The sequence below is a fragment of the Neltuma alba genome, unplaced genomic scaffold (assembly GCF_004799145.2).
Source record: "Neltuma alba isolate B1F8T4 unplaced genomic scaffold, ASM479914v2 tig00007970_pilon, whole genome shotgun sequence".
Lineage (NCBI taxonomy): Eukaryota > Viridiplantae > Streptophyta > Magnoliopsida > Fabales > Fabaceae > Neltuma > Neltuma alba.
In genome coordinates, this window is record NW_021634916.1 from 1 (window position 1) to 25,056 (window position 25,056).

Genomic DNA, 25,056 nt, shown 5'->3' on the forward strand with positions numbered 1-25,056 from the left:
TTTTTTTTTCATATTTATTATAAATAATTGTTGTTTTTGGTCAGTTCGCAATTACTAGATTATTTTTAGTATGCCTTTTGAAATCTTTTCCCATACATGCGTGGGATGTTTTGCATATCGTTTAAATTAAAATAACTTTACAGTAATATATATATATATATATATATATATATTAAATCGTATTGTAACGTCAAGGTACTGTTTTGACCTGCTGGGAAAGGAAATAGAGGACTCTCCTCTGTTGAAGAATATTTTAGTTCTATTAATGTCTTTAATTTTTGAAAGAATTATAATGATTCCCACTTTGTTAATTGCTAGCTAGTTCTGAAAATACTGAAACTTGAATTATTCAATTACAATTGAATACCCCATTAGCAAAATAAATAATGCGCTTCTTAATTTATGGGCAAAGATAATATCATTGTTTCTAGGGTGTTTTAGTCACGTTACAATGGCACAAGCAGACCCGATCAATCAATCATGCATGCTTAAATTTGACTTGATAATGTGATGCTGGATAATTATATAAAAAAATTAATAGCAACAAAAATCGATATAATTGTTAGCTCCAAAAATTTTTTTAATCTTTTTAGCACATTTTCCTCCTTAACTTCCTGTTCCTAGAGTTAAATTGTACTTAGAAATAGAGTCATTAAGGACATTGTGTCTAGTCTAGCCTTTGTGATATTTTGTGATAATTGTGATTATTTTGAGCTAGTTAGAACTTAACATCTTTCTCATTTAAGCAGGAGAATAGAGACCAGTGTTTTCAAGCTGTGTAAGACACCCTTGAAGTGTAGATTAACTGGAAGGAAGCATGGAAGAGCTCTGAAGACTAATGCAGAAAAATTCTTATTTTCAAATGCATTCGCTGTTGGTTCACCACAGCCAATGCTAAAGCGAACAAAAGAAAATGCAGCTCGAGAGGGGTGAAATTTATGGTTATCATTGTTGATTCACCACAGCCAATCCACAATGAATGAAAAAAAATCTGCTACTGTGTGTTCTGATTATTGATGTGTTGTTTGGGGTTAAATGGAAGGAAAAACGTGATGGCTGGACATTTTGAACTGTTGTGGCTGTCTTGGGAGCTCTTTAGTATGCTAGGGCAAGGATTTGGTGGAGATTGAGCTGGGGTTTGAAGATTGAAAGAGATTTTGACTTCACATTTTGGTTCTTCTTCTCCATTCTCTTTTTCCTTCCTTTTGTTTAGTGTTTATGCTGAATATATGTATTTTCTCATGGGAGTTCTAAACATGTGTTAAAAAAGCTTTGATTCTAGGATTATTTTGAACCCTTGTATGGGTTAACTCTTGATTTCTTCTCTCATTTTGTGATTAATGATATATATGTATTTATTTTACCTGTTGCTTATGCTTCTAAGTGCCTGATCACTATTTAGATGTTTTGTTCATTTTACCCCTTGCTTGAGTGTAGAACTTGAGTAAAATTATGTAAGAACTTAAAGTTTACTTATGGACAGTTTTATTGATAAGATAGAGATATACTTGCTAACCTTACAAAGTCACTTTAGGATTAGAGCTTAAAATTAGTTTTATTAATTGTAACAAGAGATTGAGCAATTATAGAATAAAACACTTATTCTTCACTTGAGAAAGCTTTTACAAGTACATTTTGAATCCTAGACTACACATATTTTCATTAAAAGCTTTGATGAGAGGAGTTAAATTGAATGTTACTAAATACAAGGCGGATAAGTAATTTTATATCCTAATTTATTCTTGAAGTCCAAGAATCATTTGCTTTTATTAATTTAATTTCTAATTTTTAAATTTTTTCATTCTTCATACTTGTGTCACTCAAATTAGGCAATAGTGTGATAATCAATACTTGATCAAGTTTTGAAACCAAATCCTCATGGGAACAATACTTTACTCATCGGTTTATTACTTGTCACGACTCGTACATTTGCAGTGTGAACAATAACTAACACATGCACACAAATATATAACACTATATACCAAATTAATTTTTAATTAACTCTTGAAATCATATAGTTCATTATTTTTAATTAATTTTAAAATTTCATAATCTTCAATACTAGTAGAAGATTTACTACGATAAGAGAGTTTCTTAATTGAATTAACCTGATGCAATTTAAATTCGAATTAGCACGATCCCAAACGATTAGTTAATAAACAAAAAGAAAACTAATTAAAAATTGTAAAAGAAAAAAAGTACACGCAATTTTTGGAATTAGAAGTAAACGGAAAACTACGTGGGACGTACAAGAGCCGTTAAGCGTTGCTAACGTTGAAAAGAAAGAAAACAATTGGCCAGAAAGAAAACAATTGGCCAAAAAAGGGTGGAAGAAAGCAAAACATTCCACTGCATTCTAGCCACCAGCTGCTTGAATTGATACACACATACATATTATACATAGATTTATATAGATGAAGATTGTTGGAAATTCTCGTTAAGTGTGACAAACACAAAAGTGATGATATATATGTCCATCTTCAAACTTGGTGTGCAACTCTTTGACATTAAAAAGTGGTCGGAAAACAAGAGTAAAATTAAAAGAGCGTACCAACCATATACGCAAATGTTCAATACATAAGAACACCGACCATTATATGGAACGTACGGTTGAGTCAAAGGGCGTCTAATCAAATCCCCAATGAATTACTGAAAATGAAATGTGAGAGAGGCAGAGAGCATGACGATAGTGTCAATAACGCGAAACTACAGAAAACTATATAGTGTGAATGTCCTGAAAATGAATTGAAAGAAGGTGGGTCAGTCCAGAAAACTAAGGTTCAATGTTTTTGTCGGTTTCTGGGTTGGTCTATGTGGTCGGCGTTCTCCCATTTTCTTGGTGAATAACTTACTTTCTTTTTCGAAATTATTACTCCATAAATTTTGACTCATTCTTATTTCCATTTTATTGACCACTTTTTTTTTTTAAATTCTTAATAACAGTCCTCAAAGAACTCCTACTTGACCTTTTTTTTTAACTGCTTCATCTGCTGGACAATGTTATAATGAGATTATTTTTGGAGACTGGGGGTGTGGGTTATAAAAATATCAAATATTCCATTTTGGGGAAAATATCAGAAGATGAAGGTAGGAGAGGGGTAAATTTGATTCAGAGAGAATTATAGTTATGTATGGACTACTTAACTATGATTTAATGTTTATAATCGCGACAAATTATTGACCATCACTATCATTGATCACGAGAATCATCGTATAATTCATAAGCTTTTAACTAGTTTTTGGCCAGGGACGCTAATATATTTACGTATGAATGCATACTTATTTTTATTTATCAAATTTGTTTATTTGCAGTTTTGGAAATTGGGATCGGGAGAGTGAATAAAATTCATAAAAATCAGATGACGTTTCAGGATTCCAAAATTATTTAATATGCCTCCCAATTAAGGTCACAATCCAATTCTCCATTGGCTTGATGCCAAGTGTCACATTCATACATATAATATTCAATCAATAAATAAATAGTAATTAAAATTAGTGCACCATATTCAACTCTCGTTAATTATTGTATATATGGAAGACATATGCGACTTCAAGACTCATGAGTAGGCGTAGAAAACCCAAAACAAAAAACAAGAGGAAAACCAGAGAGAATAAGGAAAAATATGGAAACTAGAAATTAATTGTGTACCAAACAAGAACCTCAATTTCCTGCTTTTTCACAACGGGAAAGAGGGAAGAAAGAGGTATTCAGATGGAAAAGTCAAAGCCTCTCAAAACCCTCTCTACTACTAGTTACAATAACAGCTGCAGAATCGAATAATAATAATAATCTATATGTAGGGGTACTCCTAAGTCTTAATGGACAATCTAGTCGCAGACCATTTTTATTATCTATGCACGATCCAATAATGTCAATGCCTTCCTCAGACTTCCCACGAAATCCTTTGCTGTCATACTGTGCTCATCGTCCATCTGCTAATTAAAAAAGAACATGCAAAAATTGACATTACTGGACTTGAAGGAAATTTAATGCGTCATTGATTAACACATATATAAGCTAACTTGATTAATATATTTACCTGAGCTATGATAGTTATACATAGAGTGGCGTCCCCGAATGGCAAGATGCTACTGCTTTGAACAGTGAGATGAAGGTTTTCTAATTCTCTCAGAATTTTAGCCTCACACCCTTCGTGTTTCTCGCATTGGATTCTGATGAACACATTCTTACCCAGAACTCTGGCTTCGATTTCTGCAAGTGGCTGGCCGGAAACTTCATCGGACGGGGAGTTATCATTGTCGGCGAAGAGAGTAGTTCTTCTCTTTAAGACTGCGGATTCCTTTCTTTTCATGGCGACTTGTTCTTCCAGAATCTTTTCGCGTTCCTTCAGTTGTTTTATGCACTCTATAGCATCTCCCAACACTGAAGCCTTGTCCATCTGCAGCCGAATAAACATTAAATTAAAATGTGCATGATGTTAATTAGTTGTGCCTGGTAAATATATGATTAATTAAAAATCAAATAAAATAAAATTACCTTCTTGAGGCCCGGAATGATGGAGGAGAGAGCAATGAACTTCTGGTTGAGCTTTTCCCTTCGTCTTCGTTCGGACAGGACGTGATCTTGGGCTTGGAGTGGATTTCTCGTCACGGTGCCCGCCGTGTTCCTCAGTTTCTGATCATTTATGTTTTCATAGTATGATCCTTGGCAGCTCAAGGACGAAAAATTCAATACGTTTTCTTCATTCATAGTTTCGAGCTTAACATTGGAACTCTGGTTGGAACATTGGTGCATATTGGAGTGCTCAAAAGAAATCAGTCTGGAAGCATTATCAGACTTATTGGTCTTCACCTGCAGCTTGCTTGGTCTTGGTACTGGTGGGGCAATAATCGACTGGGGATTCTGTGTTTTCTCGGAGTTGGGACTCTCGTACGAGGAATAACTGTCGGAGACCAACGATTGGAAATCAAGCCCGTCAAAATAATCCACCGGCAACTGCTCAAGCATTGTCGTATCCTCCATCCCCTTATAAATTGAATTAAATAGTCCAACTCATGTTACATGCTGCTCTAGTTTAACTAATATAACTCCATACCAGACTATGATACAATTAATAGTTGATGAGTTTGGGTGCTTACGAAATCCGGCAAGTACATGGCGGAGGTTATTTCCATCATCTGATTCTGACAAGTTCGTCGTCGTGGACTTGAAACGGGATGAGACACTGAGTAGCACCAAAATGACACCACAAAATGTTAATTCTGAGAAATTTGAAGCTTAACTGTTCTGGTTTTGAAGAAGGAGGGTGGCTCACCTAGAAAGAAGGAAGAGAGCAGTGGAATAAGGAGAAGACGATGGATGGACCTGATCACTGAGAGCAGGCAGAGATGAAAGGAAGGAATCGTGAAAGATCAATTATATATAAGAGATCGTACACGCTTCGTACCCCGTAATAACCTAGACACGTGTGAAAATGGAGTTATTATCTGCGTTTAGATGTTAGGATGCCGTTGCTATAACTTCACTCGGTTGATTAGTTTGGTCAAATAGTGGGTTCCATCTTTAATTTCTTCATTAGAATTTGATTGCTTTTTTTCTTTCCTTCATTTCTCAGAAGCACCACGTCAGCAAATGATATGCATGCATTACTTCTCCATATCTCATACCGACCACCACTGAAACTTAATTTCTTCCCAAAACCTCTCCTCTCTTCTAACTCGTATTTGATTTTGTACCATCATTATCTGAAATTTTTTACTCTAAAGTAAACAGTACAACATGTGTTCCAAATTTCACTCCCCCCCCCCACACCAACTATTAATAATAATAAGAAAAAAAGATCGAATTTATACGAAGCTTCCCCAAGAATGCTTCTGCAGTTCAAAGCAATTTGAACACGAAACTTGGGGAAAAGCCGAAAAAGAAAAATAAGGATAAAATGAGATCAAACAGAGAAGGGAAAAGTAGAATTATTATCAACAAGCATTGGAGGGTTTTGGAGCTGAGTGATAGCTTATATTCTGGTGTACTTGTTCTGGTAAAGGAGACCGGCCAGAACCGAACTTAGAATTTAAAAAACAAGGTACACCAAGTGTTGATGTGTCATTTAAAAATGGGCATATCTGACCTGTGGCTACGATGTTACATGTGTGAGACATTGGGCGATATCTTTATTCACTGGGAAAAATATCCATCACAGTGTCTGTAAATATATAGTAATTTTTTTTTAATATGCCCGTAGCAATTTATGCAAGTCAGGAGTCAACATAGTAAATCGTAACTACAATAATGATCCGGCGGATATCGCGCAGCCAGAGCCCTTTGTCCAAAAGTCTCTGATTTGATGCGCCCCTTTTACCTATTTTTAATTCATTATATATATATGGGGGATTAATTCACTTAATTATTAGAATTACTGACGACAATAATGATTCAATCATTAATTCTAGAAACTCTGACCCAAGCCACCCAGGCATGGATCATACACAGATAGGTAGAAAGCGATGTGAATGCAAGTGACTGCCAGGAAGGTTATAAACGCGTTCAACAGATTTTGATTTTGACTTAATGTAGTTTATCCAACGTTGTCTCGTTGAGTTATTCAAAGTTCGATACATTTTCATTTGTACTGCTACTAGTTACTGCAGGTCGACTTGATGTAGCGAATGGTATGATTGGCTTTGATAGTTGGATTTATGCTGTTAGTTCTGTATTTTGGAGTTACGGTTGGAATATTGAAGACTTGATTGGATCAAATTCATAGGTTTCTTATGAGATTAATTATAAGTGATTTGATACTGCCGGGTTTTAGCTTCTGCCCTGCCATGTCAGTTTAACCTAGAATTAATTATTTTCTCTTGCACGTGCGTTTAATTTACATTCGTAACGGGATTCCCTTGGGGCCAACCCCATCTCAAACTTGACTTCAAATCCAACTTAATTTTAGTAATTCCTCTTTTTATTTTTATAAGTAACAACTACCATTTTCTTTTTTCCCCCTAAATATAAACAACATTTATAAGTTATTTTAAATTTTTGTAGTAAATTTCCTATTTCACCCATATTAATTACTTATTTTAATACCAAATATATTTATTATCTCATTTCCCAAACTATTATCTTTCTCCATTCACATTTTCTCTCTTTCATATTTTTTTTATTATAGTAATTTTTTTTATTCTCTTTCTTATACTCTTTCTCTCCCCCCACAAATAAGGGTATTTTAGAGAAAGAACTTTTAATTTTTACCTATTTACTATCTTTAACTAATTTTTTTTATTTATGTGATGGAATCTAAAATTACTTATAAAAAAGAATGGAATGAGTATTGTTTCAAGATGTTTCCTCAAAAGCACAATGAGTCGTTCTCACCCGTCTCTTCATCTTGATGGATGACACATGTAAGGGTAAGCAAAACCAAACCGTAACTGATAACTGAACTGAACAGAAATTAATTCAGTTTTTATTTTTATTTTGGTTAATTTTTCAGCTATTTCGGTGTTTGGTGTCCATAAAAAAATATTTTAGTTATAACCGAATAACTAAATATAAACCATTTTTTATTATTTTTATTTTTTTCTCCCTTTTTTCACTTTTATTTTTCTCCCTTTTTAAAAATATTTTGGTCAGTCCCTGACTTCCTTTAGTCCATTAGTCTCTTGCCTTCTCACTCTCACAAATAGACCCAGAAACCAAGTGGCCAGTAAAACTCTTGCCCTCAAATGCGTAAGCCGCAGCAGCGTAGCCTTTGTCCTTCTTCCTTCTTAGCTTCTCCTGCCACAAATCACACTGTCATCCGTCTACCGTCATTGCCTCGCCTCCTCACCTCCATTGTTCGTCTCTTTGAATTTCAGGTTTGTGGCTTCTGACGTCCTTTCCTCCATCATCATTTATTCGCACTTCGCCTCTGCTTCATGTCTTCTAGCCTCCTCAACTCCATTACTCAGCTTCTCAGCTTCATCGATTGTGGCCTCCTCAACCCCATTGCTTAGCTTTTGGGCTTCATCTAAGCCTTCCAGTGTGGTGGCATCCTCTCCAGTCTCCTCGATCTTCTATGAGCAGTGCTCTCCTTCGATAGTGACATAGGCACACAACGTTACTCTGTATCTACGTGAGGTGTGACTAGTGAGTCTATGAGTGATAGTGTTAAATTTAATTCTCTACATAATATTCCTCAACATTTACCGAACAATAGTGTTAATTGATTTGGCATGTAATTCAATTTTTCAAAAGCGTCATTTGGTTTTTTATACAATCTATTGTAAATAGGTTTTTTTATTCAATTAGATGTCTTCTCATGGTGAAACCATAGGCAATGCTCAAGCGGCAGATGATGGTGCTACTCAAACAATGAAGCCTTCAATGTTAATAGCAAGTGGGACTACAAAAAGAAGAAGCATGAAGCCAAGATCAAAAGTTTAGGAGTATTTCACCAAAATTTATGAATTAAAAAGGTGAAATTAGAGGTAAGTGCAATTATATATTGTGGAAATGATCTTGCATGTGATCCAAAAGCTAATGGAACCACTACACTTAACAACCATTTGAGTACTTGTAAATTGAAGCTCCCTCCCAAAGAACTTGCACAACCTCCTTTAAACTTTAGTGTAGAAGATGACAAAATAGGTTTTGCAAATTGGAAATTTGATCAAGATTCTATTAGAAAAGCCTTGTCATGCATAATAATTACTGATGAATTACCTTTTAAGTTTGTTGATAGGAGTGGGCTTAGGTAATTTATGTCCATTACTTAACCAAAATTTAAAATTCCATCAAGATGGGCTATTGCTCGTGACTGTTTTGGAATTTATATTGAGGAAAAAGTTAAATTTAAAGACTATTTGTTGCATAAAAGGCAAAAGGTTTGCCTCACCACGGACACTTGGACTTCCATTCAAAGAATTAATTACATGTGCATTACTGCTCATTTCATAGATGATTCATGAACATTGGGAAAGATGATTTTGAATTTCATTCCAATTTCTAGTCATAAAGCTAGGAAAGGATATTGGAATGGAAATGGAAAAATGCCTACTTAAATGGGAATTGAAAGGATGCTCACAATTACAGTGGACAATGCCGGTTCTAATGATGTCATGGTTCAATATTTACAAGGAAAAATTATGAATTGGGGTCACTTAATTATGAAATGTCAATTCTCACATATGAGATATGTTACGCACATAATCAACTTGATTGCTACTGATGGGTTGAGAGAAATCGGAAGTTCAGTGAAAAAGGTTAGAGAAGCAGCTTGCTTTATTAGACAATCACCTCTTTAAATGAGGAAGTTCAAAGAGAGTTGTGAAGATAAAAAGATTCAAAGTAGACAAATCCTATGCTTAGATGTCCCAACTAGGTGGAATTCTAACTATTTGATGTTAGAGATTGCTCAAAAATTTGAGGTAGCCTTTACAAGGTTTAAGGATAAAGATCCTTATTTTTCATTTGATCTTCAAGATGGAAAGGGAGTACTTGAGTTTGAAGATTGGAAGAATGTTAGGAGGATGATCATGATGTTGGGTTATTTTTATGAACTTACTGTGTGGATATATGGCTCTTTATTTGTAACATCCAATACTTTTCTTCATGAAATTTATAAGCTATATCATTTTTTGGATGAGTAGACAAAATGTGATGTCTGGGAGTTGGCTTCCATGGCAAATGAAATGAAAGAGAAATTTGATAAGTATTGAGAAGATCCTATGAAGATGAACCAACTTCTTTACATTGTTGTTGTTCTTGATCCCCGATATAAATTAGATTGGGTGCAATTTGCCTTGTGTAAAATGCACACAAGTGTAATTGGCACAAGTTTGGGGATGCATGTTAAAGAACTTTTAATCCTTTGTATAGTGAATATAAACACTTTTTCCCCCCCTCAACCCAATCTGAAAGGGATTCATTGCATAGCACATAAGAAGATTGTCATAAAGATGATAACCCTATTGTAAAAGTCAGAAAATTGCTTGATATTGAGGAACAAGAGTTCATAAATGATTGTCTTGGTAGAAGAACTAGCAGAACTAAGGTTGGTAGATATTTGAATAAAGAAATTGAGGTTAATAAAGAAGATTTTGATATTTTAGGTTGGTAGAAGCTAAATAATCCTAGATTTTCCTATTCTTTCTCTACTGGTAAGAGATGTTTTGGATATCCCAATTTCCACAGTTGTATCAAAGTCTACATTCAACGCTGGAGGACGAGTTCTAGATTCATTTAGGAGTTCTTTAACTCCTAAAGCTGTGCAAGAAAGGAATAATATCAAAGTTCTTTAATTTCCACAGTTGTATCAAAGTCTAAAATTGGCTTAGACGCTCAATTTGATATGTTGTAGAAGAAGGGAATAATGATATTCAAAAGATAGAAATTGGTGATATTTTTCTTTTACTTCATAACAGTACAAGAATAATATAATGCTTGATTTATTATGATATATAAAGTCTGATTTTGTTTTTCTTTGTGTAAATTTGCAAAAAATTATATTGGAGGCAACTGTTGATATATTGTAAATGCAATAGGAAAAAAACGACTAAACAAATCTTGTGTTTAATTTTTTTTTTTTTTACTCTAAAGTTGTGCACTCTTTAATTTTCTTATTTAATTGTAGTTATTGATGACTTGGCATTTGGTCGCAAGTAGCATGTAAGGAACTTGGGGACAAGGATTGGCTGAATTTGTTGTAATTTTGAATTTTACATGTTATGTTGTTGGTACTTGGTTAGTTTGTTTGGATTTTAATTATGTTTGGATTTTTATTTATTATTAGTTTGTATGCTCTTATGAATTGATGCTTGAAAGAAGTTGATTATTAGTTATTTTGTCTCATAACATATGTCCTGTGTAATGAAATATATTTGATTTTGGAATTTATAACTTTTATTACACCTTTCAAATATCCAAATTCATTATACAAAAAAAGCACAAAAAATCCATAATTCCTACTATTTACACCCTTTTTGTGCTGGCTGGGCTAATGAATGGGTATGATACTTTAAAAAAAAGGCTAAAAAAAAGGCCCAATAACCAAACAAGCCTACTAACTAAACTGAATATATTTTGGTTATTTTAGTTCAGTTAGATCACTACATTTGGTTTTGGTTCGATGTCGGCATTATGATATATTTGGTTATCCAGTTATTTCAATTATTTCCATTAACTAAACCAAATAACCAAATACTCATGTTTAGACACATGCCTACATAGAGATAAACCCCCTCACCACCCACCACAACCTGTAATGTAGTGCATCTTGTAGGATCAACCACAATATATTGAAAGCAATTTGCAGAAGCAATAGGGGGGCTAAGGTAAACCCCGTCACCATCCACCACAACCTAAACCTCCTTGCCCTTTGATTTCTATTCCAGCACATAATGTACAGAATGATGTCTAATTTTTATTCATACCCCCCCCCCCCAAATTTTCCGATTTGGTTCTTGTTAGCATCTCCCGTACGTATCTTGACATTTTTAACATGGTATTGAATATCTTTTTTTTTTTTTTGCCGGAGGTATTGAATATAATTTTTTTTGTCGGAGGTATTGATGAATATTATTTTCTCCATCAGCCAAAAACAAAAAAAGTACACATCCTTCCTCTCCCATGCGCATACATCCTTAAAAACATTAAAAAAAAAATGCTATTCAATCGAAAAGGAAATTCTTTGCACGAAAATTAAATATTTAACTTGTAAGGAATAAATGACCCCAAAAAGTGCACATTAATTTGTATTTAGACATGTCAACTTAAATAGATAGGGAAATTCAATAGTAACGGATGACTCAATTATAAATATGACACCAATAAATAATAAATTAATCTTTTTGGCAGACTAAGGGATTGTTTAACATTTGAGTAAAGTACTTTTAAAAAAGACTTTTTACAAATCAAGATAAATTTCTCTATATATTTATTTTGTATGTCGTAAAATTATTTTTAAAATTATGATTTGGCTTCTGCCTAAACACCTTCTAAATGATAATAGATGGACAGCCATACGTTATTGTTTTTTTTTTTTTTTATACATACGTTATTGTTGTTTTATCACGTTGGAAGACGTACTTAGTGGGCCAATATTCCCATGGACCCAAAACTCAAATCTCAAGGCGACCAACCCGAACATTATCACAAACCTCACGAGATCAGGCCACAGTGGGCCCGATTCCCTAACAGGAAAAGACATGCACAAATGATTGAGCACCGCTCATAAAAGTTGACCTTTTTTGTTTTTCTATTTTATTATTCTATTTATTATTTTTTAATTTATCTAACTTATTACATATATTATTAGTCAGAATTACGTAGGAGTATGTTACATAAGAATTGGAGAGGTATTAATTACTTATTAATAAATTAAAACTTATTTCGTTTTCATGCCCACCTATTATTCATTCTAATACTTGGGGAAAATTAAAAAATAAAAAGAAAAGAAAAGGGGAAACCGTACCCCATAAGAGAAAAAAAAATAATGGTGACCACAAGCAAAACGACAATCTCGAATCCCATCTCAATGTATGTTTCAACGTTAAGAAGAGATGATGAAATCATCGTGATATCTAGTTTTTTAATCGTCTACTCCGAGTAATGTACACCGAAGCCAAGTAATTAAATTAAAATTAAGATAATGACAAGCATGAACTACTAAATCTTTTCATGCATTATCTTGTTTAAGTTGAATCCTGGATGCCTAAAACAGTACTAGAATCATTCTTATATATATATGTGTGTGTGTATCTCACAAAACACATATTGTGATATTCTTAAAGAACTTGACAACATACATCTCACCAAACTTCAATTATATATTAATGTTAATATTTGCGAGCTCTTGTTACTAGCATTAGGTCACATATATATATGAGATGCTGTCAAGAACGCGTCTGGGCACATTAAATTAAAGCTTTACTGGACGCACTCACGCAACGTTTAATTAATATGATGGGCCAAAAAAAAAGAGTCTTAATTAAATTATTATGAACCTTTGTGCTGTGCTGTTTCATTATTTGCTTAAGGATTAATATAATTTTTAATCCTTCAAGTTTATAACTCCGCCTATGTTGTATAGCCGGTCCCAAGTCCGGATAAAGGAGGAGGGTTGTGTTAGGCCCTCGACAGCCAACGTAAAAACCCGTCGAATCTCATAAACATGGATCAACGAAGTAATTATGCTAATGCTAGGTCGTTGCCCAGATGTGACGCGCTGTATGGCTCGAGTACAGTGAGAAATGAGCTAGAGCCGCTGCATCGTCGCCCGGATGTAGTGTTAAATGAGCAAGGGCTACCGCACTCTCTTGGACGGAGGCGGCTAAAGAAGTTAGTTCATGAGACTGAGATTAGATTTGGCACTTGGAATATTGGGACGTTAAATGAGAAATCTATGGAAGTAGCAGGAGTTATGAGGGACAGAAGGATTAATATCTTATGCCTCCAAGAAACCAAATGGACTGGAGAAGCTGCCAAGGAACTTGGAGAGTATAAACTTTGGTACACAGGAAAGGTGAGCACAAGGAATGGGGTTGGTATCATCGCTGATGGGACATGGAAAAAAAACGTGGTAGAGGTTAAAAGGTTTGAGGACAGAATAATATCGTTAAGAGTAATTGTTGGAAAGGATACTATCAATATCATTAGTGCCTATGCACCTCAGGTTGGAGCAGAGACACACCTTAAAGATAAGTTTTGGGAAGATATGGAGGGCTTGGTTCAAAGCATACCACTCGAAGAAAAAAATTTTATCGGTGGGGACCTTAATGGACATGTTGGTAAAGAAGCAGGACAATTCAGCGGGGCCCATGGTGGTTTTGGTTTTGGGGAGCTTAACAGTGGAGGACAATCTATTCTCGATTTTTCTCTTGCATACGATCTTAAGATTGTCAACACTTGTTTTAAGAAGCGAGAGGAGCATTTAATCACGTACAAAAGTGGTGTCTCAAAATCACAGATTGATTTCTTTTTGGTTAAGAATCCGGACAGAAGATTGTGTACTAATTGCAAAGTGATTCCAGGAGACGGGGTGAGTGCCCAACATAGAGTACTTATCCTTGATGTATGTTTTAAGAGTACCAGGCAAAAGTACCATCAAGTGGCAAAACCCAGGATTAAGTGGTGGCAGTTAAAAGGAGAGAAGCGGGAGTTATTCAAAAGGACTCTTTTGAAGGAAGGGAATTGGGAGTTGCAGGGAAATGCAAACATGATGTGGGAAGAGATAGCTACAAGGGTTCGTTTGGTAGCTAAAGCAATTTTGGGAGAATCCAAAGGTCCTGGTCAAAGAGATAAGGAGACTTGGTGGTGGAATAAGAGTGTGCAAGAGAAAGTCAAACAGAAAAAAGATTGTTTTAAGGCCATACACTTGTGCAATAGTGTAGAGAACCAGGAAAAGTATCAGTTGGCTAAAAAAGAGACAAAGAGAGCAGTGAGCGAAGCACGTACTAAAGCTTATGAAGGGTTTTATCAGGAGTTAGGAACAAAGACGGGAGAAAAAAATATTTACAAGATCGCGAAGCAAAGGGAGAGGAAAAAGAGAGATCTGGATCAAGTTAAGTGTATAAAGGATGAAGATGGTAAAGTGTTAGTTACTGATGGTGATATTAAGGACAGATGGGAGGCTTACTTTTACAAGTTGTTTAATGAGGGAAGCAATTATGCGACTCAGGACTTGCAGGACTTGCTAATTAACGAAGATGATCGGAATTTGGCTTTCTACCGCAGGATACGTATCGGAGAGGTTAAGGCGGCTCTCAAGAAAATGGACAATGGAAAAGCCGTTGGGCCTGATGGTATCCCTATTGAAGTTTGGAAATGTTTGGGCGATGAGGGGGAGGTATGGCTAACCAAGCTTTTTAATGAAATTCTACGCTCTAAAAATATGCCGGATGAGTGGAGGAAAAGCATTTTAGTTCCTATTTACAAGAATAAAGGAGACATTCAAAACTGTGCAAGCTACAGGGGGATAAAACTTATGAGTCATACAATGAAGTTGTGGGAAAAAGTGATGGAATATAGATTGAGGTTGGAGACTTCTATTTCGGAAAACCAATTTGGATTTATGCCAGGGAGATCCACATCGGAAGCAATCTATTTACTAAGGGGGTTAATGGAGAGATATAGAAGTAAAAGAAAAGATTTACATATGGTTTTTATTGACCTGGAAAAGGCTTATGATCGTGTGCCAAGAGAAGTATTGTGGAAGGCTTTGGAAAAGAAAGGTGTACGGGTTGCGTATATCAAAGTCATACAAGATATGTATGAGGCGGTAACTACCAGTGTAAGGACGCCTGGGGGGGAGACAAAGGACTTTCCTATTAAGATTGGCCTACATCAGGGATCCTCTCTGAGTCCGTACTTGTTCAACATTGTTCTGGATGTTCTAACTAAACCTGTTCAAGAAAGAATCCCTAAGTCCATGCTCTTCGCGGATGATATAGTTCTTATGGCGGAATCAAAAGAAGAGATTAACACTAGTTTGGAGTTATGGAGAAGGACTTTGGAGTCGAAAGGTTTCCGTTTGAGCAGGAACAAAACAGAATATATGCATTGTGATTTTGGAGGGAGGCAAGGTAATAGGGATTTGGAGGTGAGGATGGGAGAGCAAATTATTCCTCAAGTATCAAAGTTTAAATACCTAGGATCCATTATACAGGAGGATGGGGAAATTGATGGAGACATTTCTCATAGAATACAAGCTGGCTGGTTAAAGTGGAGGAAAGCTACCGGAGTTATTTGCGATAAGAAGGTACCTGAGAAACTTAAAGGAAAATTTTATCGGACTGCTATAAGACCAGCTATGATGTATGGTAGTGAATGTTGGGCAATAAAGGGAAAACAAGAGCACAAAGTCGGAGTAGCAGAAATGAGGATGTTGAGATGGATGTGTGGTCATACAAGAAAAGATAGGATTCGAAATGAAAAGATCAGGACAAGAGTCGGTGTGGCACCTATCCAAGAGAAAATGGTTGAAAATCGCTTAAGATGGTTTGGACATGTGCAGAGAAGGCCTTTGGAGGCCCCGGTGAGGAGGGTGGATCAAACAAGATGGAGTCCCATAAAAAGAGGCAGGGGAAGACCGAGAAGAACGCTGAATGAGGTCATTGAACGAGACCTCCTAATCAACAACATATCTAAGGATTGGGTTGTTGACAGAGCACGATGGCGTCGTGTGATTCATGTAGCCGACCCCACCTAGTGGGATAAGGCTTGTTGTTGTTAATCCTTCAAGTTTATCCTCATTTTAGTTTTAGTCCCTCAAACTTTAGACCATCATATTGGTTTTGGTTTCTCAAATTTCTTTTCATTTAAAATATTAGTCCCTATAATATAATAAAAAGCTAAACTATTTTGCTCTTAGAAGGACCAAAACCTATAATTTAAAATTTAAGAGACTAGAACTGAAATAGGGACAAATTTGATGGACTAAAGATTATGTTAACCTTTTGCTTAAGCTCTCTATAACGACAAATTTTGAAATTTGGTCATCCATCACGCGATGAATTAATGAGATTAAGGAAGATCCAATATCATACCATGGTATCACTTATAGATTTAAAATTTTGTCAATGAATCAGTACTTTGTGCGTATAAAATTTTAAAAGTAGCGGTATTTGAAATAAGCATTGACTGACTCAAACATTTCTTGTTTATAACTAGTTATGATTTAGTAAATTTGACTGAAATTCTGAGAAATTCTCTCGTGAACAATAACGAAAGAAAAGTTATTGAAAACGATAGTTTTAGTAGTTCCTTAGCATCCTAATATAGTGCAAGTAGTCCTCTTGGTTTGGATAGATATTGCATTAGTGCAAAGAGACCCTATATACTTATTGTCCCGAATGAATGTTTAGTACAAAAACATGCATGAGATTTACTCGTGTTTCATAGAATGGTTACAGAAATGATTTGGAGAATTTGTTGAATTTTGTGTCAATATTGTGTCAGTCGTTAATTAAAGATCTACCTATGGAGCCAAGTAAGCACTTTTTCTCCCATGTTTGCGAGATGCCCAATTCATAATTATAAGTAGAGACATTTAATGACAACAAAAGAACAGAAGGAATTCCTATATCTGTATGTATTGGGGTTTGGAAAGAATGTTAGGAGAATTGGACATATACACAAGAGGCCCAATAAGACGTCTGAGCCCAAGTCCAGAACATATTAATATTACTCTGTGCATCTGTATTATAATTGTACACGTGTAAAGTTTATCCTTATTCTAGGGTTTCACTGACCCTCTATTTATTGCTGTCTCCTGTACACAATCAGTAAGCTGAATACAATATATACATTTTATACAAATCCCTAGAACTTTGTCTTGGTATCAGAGCAAGCAGGCTCGCCGCCATGTCTGATTCATTGAATGAAGCTTCACGTGGTTCCCAACTCACCACGCCAGAAACCAACAACAGTGGGTCCAGCTCTGGTCTTTCTGCTTCTTTCCTTGCTAGGCTCACCGAAAAATCCAGCCCTCTCTCTCAAGGGTGTTCTGTCAAGTTGGACAGAACAAATTACTCAGTCTGGCTTACGCATGTTCTGCCAATCATCAAAGGCTACAAGCTTGAGGGCTTCATTAATGGCACCAAGCCGTGTCCGCCACAATTTATCACAGAAAATAATGTTTCTAAGCTGAACCCAGCTTTCGAAGATTGGGAGTCTGCTGACCAGTTGCTGTTCGGCTGGCTCTTGAATACTATGACCCTGGATATTTCCTCTGAAATGACTGGTGTATCCACCTCTACCGGTCTCTGGAATGCTGCAAAGTTGCTTGCTGGAGCGCAGATGAAGTCGCGTCTGCTTATGCTGAGGTCTGAACTGCAACGCACCAGAAAAGGGAATATGAAAATGGCAGAATATTTGACCAAACTGAAAAGCATTGCTGACCAACTGAAACTTGCAGGGAGTCCTATCTCCATACCTGATCTTATTATTCAGGCACTTGCTGGCCTTGATGCAGATTATAATGCTGTGGTGGTCCAATTGTCAAATCAAGCTGATGAAATCACTTGGATTGAGCTCCAAGCCTCTCTGCTCACCTTTGAGAGTCGACTGGAACAGCTCAACCAGATAGCAAACCTGTCACTAAACAACAATTATGTCAATTTCACTCAAACAGACAGTGGGTCCAGCTATCGTAACAACTGGCGTGGGGGCAGAAACAATAGAGGCCGCCGTGGTAGAGGAAGAAACTACAGAGGAGGACGTGGTTTCTTTGGTAACGATAGCAACAATCATGAAAAACCTAGATGTCAACTGTGTCGCAGGCTGGGTCATGTTGTTGAAGACTGTTTCTATAGATATGATAAATCCTTTCGTCCTGGTTCAGGTAATAGGAGACAGAATGATGGTTCCAGAAACAGTGACTATCCTGAATTTGACAGCGCTTACTGGGCTACACCTGAGACTGTGAATGATGATGCTTGGTATCTAGACAGTGGTGCCACAAGCCATGTGACAAATGATCCAAACAAGCTTGACAAAGTGACTGAAACTAGTGGTAAGATTAATGTGATTGTAGGTGATGGTTTTAAACTAGGGGTAAAGAAAATTGGTGATTCCACCATACAGAATGTGCCTGATCAGAAAATTGAACTTAAAAGAATTCTATATGCTCCTAACATTAAGAAGAATCTGCTAAGTGTTTACAAAGTAGCCTGTGACAATCATGCTGATGTGATTTTTAATGCTAATGGTGTCTTTGTGAAGGATCAGCAAACAGGGAAAACAATGCTGGAAGGAACTCCAAATAGAAGTGGCATGTTTCGAGTGCATGAACAGAAAACAGATGGCAGTACTAATATAGTTTTTGTTGCTGAAGAAACTGGTGACCCAGTACGTAGGAATAGAATCTTTAGTAAAAATTTCTGGCATTGTAGACTTGGGCATCCAAGCTCAAAAATATTGAATCAAATTATTGGTGATTGTAATTTGAAGACTATTTCTAGTAATGAAAATGAGTTTCTGTTCTGTGAATCTTGCAAGTTTGGTAAAATGCACTCACTACCCTTTAAAGTCTCCCTGTCACGAGCATCTAAACCACTAGAGCTGATACATACAGACCTATGGGGCCCGTCTCCACTTGGCTCTATGAATGGTTATAGATACTACATATTATTTCTGGATGACTATAGCAGGTATTCTTGGATTTTTCCACTCAAAACTAAAGATGAAGCACTGTCAATGTTTATTCAGTTCAAAAAGCTTGCTGAAAAACAGTTTGAATGCAGTATTAAAACAGTTCAGAGTGACTGGGGTGGTGAATACAGGAGTTTCAGTAAGTTGCTAAGTGATTCTGGGATTCATTTTCGTCATTCATGTCCTCATACCTCTCCTCAAAATGGGAGAGCTGAAAGAAAACATAGACATATTGTAGAAATTGGACTCACTCTGCTGGCTCAAGCTAAAATGCCTCTTTTTTACTGGTGGGAAGCTTTTCATACAGCTACTGAACTTATTAATAGACTGCCTACTGCCGTAATTGGAGGAGCCTCACCATTTCTAAGGCTGTATGGTAAATATCCTGATTATGAGGCTCTAAGGATTTTTGGTTCTGCATGTTATCCCTGTCTACGGCCCTATAATGACCATAAGCTACAGTTTCGAACGGTGAAGTGTGTCTTTATTGGCTACAGCAATGCACATAAGGGTTATAAATGTTTAAGCCCTACTGGAAGAATCTACATATCTAGACATGTGGTATTTAATGAAAATGACTTTCCCTTTGCTGCAGGATTCATTAACAAAAGAAACATACCTGAAGAGATTGTTCAACCAGAGGTTTTCTTTAAACCTTTTCTTTCGGCATTGCCCTCTTCTTGTCCAAGTGAACCAACTTGCTCTGAAGACTCTCCAGCTCCTAGTGCTAGCAGTGACTCTTTTCTTCAAGCTGCACAAACAGTACCCCATCAGCAAAACCACACCACTCTGTCATCATCTAATGAAACTTTACAGGAAAGTGAGAGTGTCAATCCAAATGATGTTGTTCAAGAAGCAGAACCACAGTCAGAACAACGTTCTACAACACCAATTCAGCATCATATGATCACAAGAAGCAAAGCAGGTATTCATAAACCGAAAATTCCCTACATTGGTGTTGTTACAACTGATGTTAATTCTGAAATAGAACCTAGTAATGCTACAGAGGCATTGAAATCACACCTTTGGAGAAAGGCCATGCTTGATGAGTATAATGCTCTCATTAGAAACCAAACCTGGGTACTTGTTCCTTTCAATGGCAGCAGAAAATTAATTGACTGCAAATGGGTGTTCAAGCTCAAAACTAGTGCCGACGGTCAGATCCATAAACCCAAGGCTAGACTTGTAGCAAAGGGGTTTCAACAGCGTCCTGGAATTGATTTTGATGAAACCTTTAGCCCTGTTCTAAAGACCTCCACACTTAGATTCATTCTCTCACTTGCGGTCTTTTTTGGATGGCACATAAGGCAGCTAGATATTAATAATGCGTTCCTAAATGGTGATCTACAGGATTTTGTGCTTATGAAACAACCTGAAGGTTTTGTGTCCAAGATTTATCCTGATCATGTGTGCTTGTTAAAGAAAGCTCTATATGGACTTAAACAGGCTCCTAGAGCTTGGTTTGAAAAATTGAGAGTCACTCTGTTAAGCTGGGGTTTTGTCCACTCTAAATCTGATACTTCATTATTTTTTATAAGACATAAAGAGTTTGTTCTCTTTGTTCTAATCTATGTGGATGACATAATTATCACTGGCAATTCCTCAAAAGTGTTGAGTGAGTTCATCAAGCAACTGAATTCTTGCTTTGCTCTCAAGGATCTCGGTCAACTACATCACTTCCTTGGAATAGAAGCCTATCGCGATGAGACAGGGCTATACCTTAAGCAGGAAAAATACATCCTTAATCTCCTAACCAGGTTCGGAATGGATAGATCATCTCCGGTTCCTACTCCTATGGTGACAAACCGGTATTTTTCCAAAGATGATGGCATGGCTCTACCTAACCCAACAAGATACAGACAAGCCATCGGAGCTCTACAATATTTGACCAACACGCGACCAGACATTCTGTTTGCCGTAAATAAACTTAGTCAGTTCCTAACTTGTCCCTCCGATGTCCACTGGCAAGCTTTAAAACGGGTTTTTCGATATCTACAAGGAACAACAGATCTTGCTTTACACATTAAACCGAGTACTCACCTACAAAAACATGCATGAGATTTACTCGTGTTTCATAGAATGGTTACAGAAATGATTTGGAGAATTTGTTGAATTTTGTGTCAATATTGTGTCAGTCGTTAATTAAAGATCTACCTATGGAGCCAAGTAAGCACTTTTTCTCCCATGTTTGCGAGATGCCCAATTCATAATTATAAGTAGAGACATTTAATGACAACAAAAGAACAGAAGGAATTCCTATATCTGTATGTATTGGGGTTTGGAAAGAAGAAGAAGAAGAAGAATAGAAACAAAATGTTTAGACTTGAAACCGTTAAAGTAAATTTTACTTTGGCTAATTCAAAATTTAAGAGTTACTATTATTCATTAACTCAAAATGGTAATTTATATTATAGTGTGTTTACAAAAGGCTCAGATCCTCCTCCATCAGTCTTTGTGGGGACATCTCTATCCCCAAACATCATAACTCTAGATCCAAATTGCTGGACAGAAAGCAAGGAGGATCGAGAACCGAAAGACTTTGATGTCACTATGTCCCCTATAACTCCAAGTTCTGGGTTATCACACCATTCCATGAAATTTAAAAACATCACCGAGTTCCCACCCCTCCCTCGTCCAATAATGTACAAATCACAGTCGTCTTTATCTAATTCATGGAGAAGTGACATGAATTCCTCACTGTTGTGTACTTCCTCCTCTGAGTATGTTATAGAATCATTGTTATAAACCCCTTTGAATCTGAACGATTCTATACACTCTTCATCTAGCAACTTTTGGCTTTCTTCATCTTCTGCTGCGGAAGATAGCCATTGAATTTCATCGTGGTTTGATGTTTCTGCTTTTGCTGCAGCCTCACCAGACAAAAGAATTCGTATCGTTGAGAGCTTATTTCCCGGATGCCTGGCCATTCTCCAAGCAATGGCTAAGGCTTCACGATCATCAGGCCCTCCGATGAAGATCATCATAATGTGTAAGTTGATTCTGGACAATGACCCAAGACCACGATCCACAAAGATTGCCACAGAGCAAGGTGCATCTTGCAGAACATTCTGGTTTATGTTCCTGCATACTTCATCATCATTACTTGTCTCCAGATCACCATTTACGTCTAGTTCTTTGTGAAAAGGCATGAGAATTAAAGCTGTTCGTTTTTGCTCTGCCAAGTCTTGTATGTCCCGGTGGATGGTTTCATAGTTTGAAACAACATCAAGAGTTTGGACTCTAACTGCAGCACATGCCTCTGCTAGAGTCTTAAAGATGGTGCTAATGTTCTCTGACAATAATTGTGAATGGGAAAGGTTTTGCAGTTCAGAATTATTTGCAGGGTTCCGCTTTATTTGGGAAGCAAAAAGTGCAGTAGCTCGTCCAATGAGTTCAACAAGATGAACTCCGAACACGTGTAATGGAGAAATTCTGGTAGCATTAAATGCTCTTAGGACGTTCACCATGCTTGTAGCTTGCCGAATATTGAGTACATAAGATATAACTCGGACCTCCGAGTCCATCCTTAACTTTTCAATGGTCCTTAACCTGACATTCTCGTATCTTTTTCTTGGTTTATATATTGCATTAACCAAAAGAGGCACCAAGATTGTCATCATGAGAACTGCACACACCATAATTGAAAATGCTACCACGGACAAAATCTGCATACGATGATTCAGTTAGTAAGATCTATATGAATAACCAGAGAATATATAGATGTACATGTAAGAAGGATTATTTAATTTTATATAATTTTATACCTTTCTATCCCAAGCCGTGTTTAGAATTATGATGGCCAAGACGCCTTTAGAGTTGAGGAGGAGTCCAATACCCACACCATCTCGAATGGGCACACCGAAGAAAAAGGTGGCTATCAAAGTGCTTACAACTTTTGGGATGGATAGCAAGAACATAATTAGGACCATACAAGGCCAATATTTTTGCTGGGCAAGCATGAAGAAGTTAACGGTTAAGCCAGAACGGAAGAAGAAGACAGGTGACATAGCCACAGAAACAAAATCATCCAACTTCCTCATCACAAAATCAGCGAACCTCCCATGAGGTAAAACCAGTCCGTACACAAAAGCCCCGACAATAGAATGCGTACCAAGTACATCTGTAACAAACGAACAAGCAAAAGTCCCCATCAACACCACCAGCAACAAAGAATTATCCCATGTATCTTCTTCTTCATTCTTGCTCCCCTCAATGTATTTCGTCATGACAGGGCGCAATACGAAGATGCAGAAAGCGATGAACATTATCGTACCCAACACCGACCAAAAGGCCTGCACATCGTTATTTGCAAATGGGATTAATATTATGAGTAAAAGCCAACCATAGGTGTCGCTAATCATGGCTGTCGTTAAGGTGGCTTTGCCTAGGCCGGTGTAAAGGAGTTTGAGATCAGCAAGAATACGAGCAAGCACAGGAAAACTCGTAATGGTTAGGGCTAAACTCCAGAACAAATAAGCTTTAGCTTTGAATTGATTATCCGCTCTAAATATCAAAATTGACGGCTCTTGGTAAAGTTTTTCTATTAGAGCATAGAAGCCCAATCCCATCAACATTGGGATGATGATACCAGAAATGGCAATGGAAATGCTTCCGGCTTTCTTCTTTTGTATTTTGAGAATGTCATCTAAATTCATTTCCAATCCACTAAGGAAGCAATAACACATGATGCCCATAGCTGCGTATGTTTCAAGGTTGATGACTCCTTCCGAAGGTAGGAGCAAACGAACCATTATGTTGTCTGTAGCTGAGAAAAGACCCAGACACATACCGGCCTGCACATGAACATCCATAGAACCATGATATATGTTTATTTAATTAGAATATAAGTAAGAAAATGCTCAACTCAATATCATGATATTAATGATTACGACGTGTACTTACAAGAACCTCAGCGATAAGACGAGGTTGATGAAGAGGTCTAAGAATGTAGTGAAAGATGTTGCAGATGAAGATATTGAAAGCAATTTGCAGAAACAATAGGGGGGCGTATTTGGTCAAAATGGAGCCCGTTTTCCAGATCTCATTAGGATTAAATACCTCTTCAACATAACACGCTTTTGCTTCTGCCATGTAGATAATAATTTACTTTCCTTGGCTTCTTGTGACTCAGGAATCACAATCTTTCCGAAAATCTGACTCAGGAATCACAATCCCTCGACTTATATATTAAAATCGGTAAACGATCGAATGCATTAATTGTTACAAAGACATATCAGGGTTTGTTTCATTATTAGACAGAAAATAGCTAACACACGTATATTCACTATCATCCTCCTATCTCGAGTCTATGAAAAGGAAGTGATTAACAAATTCTCCCTAACTGAATTGGTTTTTCATCATTTGACACCACTGACAGCAAATATTTTTAAATAAATCAGTTTCCATCTCATTTTACTAAGCAGACCAACAATATATTTTTTGCCAGCGACAAATTACAAGCAATATAACCACTTGTATTGTATGGATGTAAGTATACTTTTGTATGAGAAAAAGTAAAATAAATTAATGTATATAATAAATGAATAAGCACGCAATATGTCAAGCTCCTCTGGAAATTCAAAATTCTGGATCTTGATTAATTTATCTTCTTTTTTTTGTTTTTAACAAATTTAGTATGATTTATTTTTTATTTACTTGAACTTGAATTAGTTTGATTTCTATTTCATTAATTTGATAAAATTTTTGACAAAAAATTCATATATTAATCAATCATGTAAATATATGAGGGCCACTACATATAGTGTATGTATGTATGTGTATAGACACGCAAACACACATGTCAATAAAAATGACAATGCACGTTATAGTATTTACGACGCATTATATTAAATTGTATCTTCAAGACTTCAACTTCCGCTTATATATGAGTATATATACATATGCGCCTATGCGCCCGTGTACGTGGGTGAGAGTGAAAGTGCATCTGCAGTTTCAAATATAATACTACG

At 36.4% G+C, this 25,056-nt stretch overlaps 2 protein-coding genes across 2 annotated transcripts; both read right to left on the minus strand.

Annotated features, from left to right (window-relative positions):
* Window positions 1-3,826: 3,826 nt before the first annotated feature.
* Window positions 3,827-4,984, minus strand: LOC114753531 (transcription factor bHLH19-like). The gene is made up of 3 exons (XM_028942214.1): window positions 4,499-4,984; window positions 4,041-4,400; window positions 3,827-3,933 (listed from the first exon to the last, which is right to left on the minus strand). Exons 1-3 carry the CDS (start codon window positions 4,982-4,984, stop codon window positions 3,853-3,855), a joined length of 927 nt encoding a protein of 308 aa, XP_028798047.1. The 3' UTR covers window positions 3,827-3,852.
* A 16,511-nt stretch (window positions 4,985-21,495) lies between these two features.
* Window positions 21,496-24,178, minus strand: LOC114753524 (cation/H(+) antiporter 15-like). Its single transcript, XM_028942206.1, has 3 exons — window positions 23,990-24,178; window positions 22,852-23,880; window positions 21,496-22,752 (listed from the first exon to the last, which is right to left on the minus strand). The coding sequence occupies exons 1-3, from the start codon at window positions 24,176-24,178 to the stop codon at window positions 21,496-21,498; spliced, it is 2,475 nt and encodes an 824-aa protein (XP_028798039.1).
* Between the last annotated feature and the right edge of the window lie 878 nt (window positions 24,179-25,056).

Coding starts and splice junctions, on each gene's coding strand:
- LOC114753524 (XM_028942206.1), bottom strand. CDS start 24,178: ATGGCAGAAGCAAAAGCGTGTTATGTTGAAGAGGTATTTAATCCTAAT. Junction 23,881..23,989: donor GTCTTATCGCTGAGGTTCTT/GTAAGTACACGT, acceptor GTTCATGTGCAG/GCCGGTATGTGTCTGGGTCT. Junction 22,753..22,851: donor ACACGGCTTGGGATAGAAAG/GTATAAAATTAT, acceptor CATCGTATGCAG/ATTTTGTCCGTGGTAGCATT.
- LOC114753531 (XM_028942214.1), bottom strand. CDS start 4,984: ATGGAGGATACGACAATGCTTGAGCAGTTGCCGGTGGATTATTTTGAC. Junction 4,401..4,498: donor TCATTCCGGGCCTCAAGAAG/GTAATTTTATTT, acceptor ATTCGGCTGCAG/ATGGACAAGGCTTCAGTGTT. Junction 3,934..4,040: donor GTATAACTATCATAGCTCAG/GTAAATATATTA, acceptor TTTAATTAGCAG/ATGGACGATGAGCACAGTAT.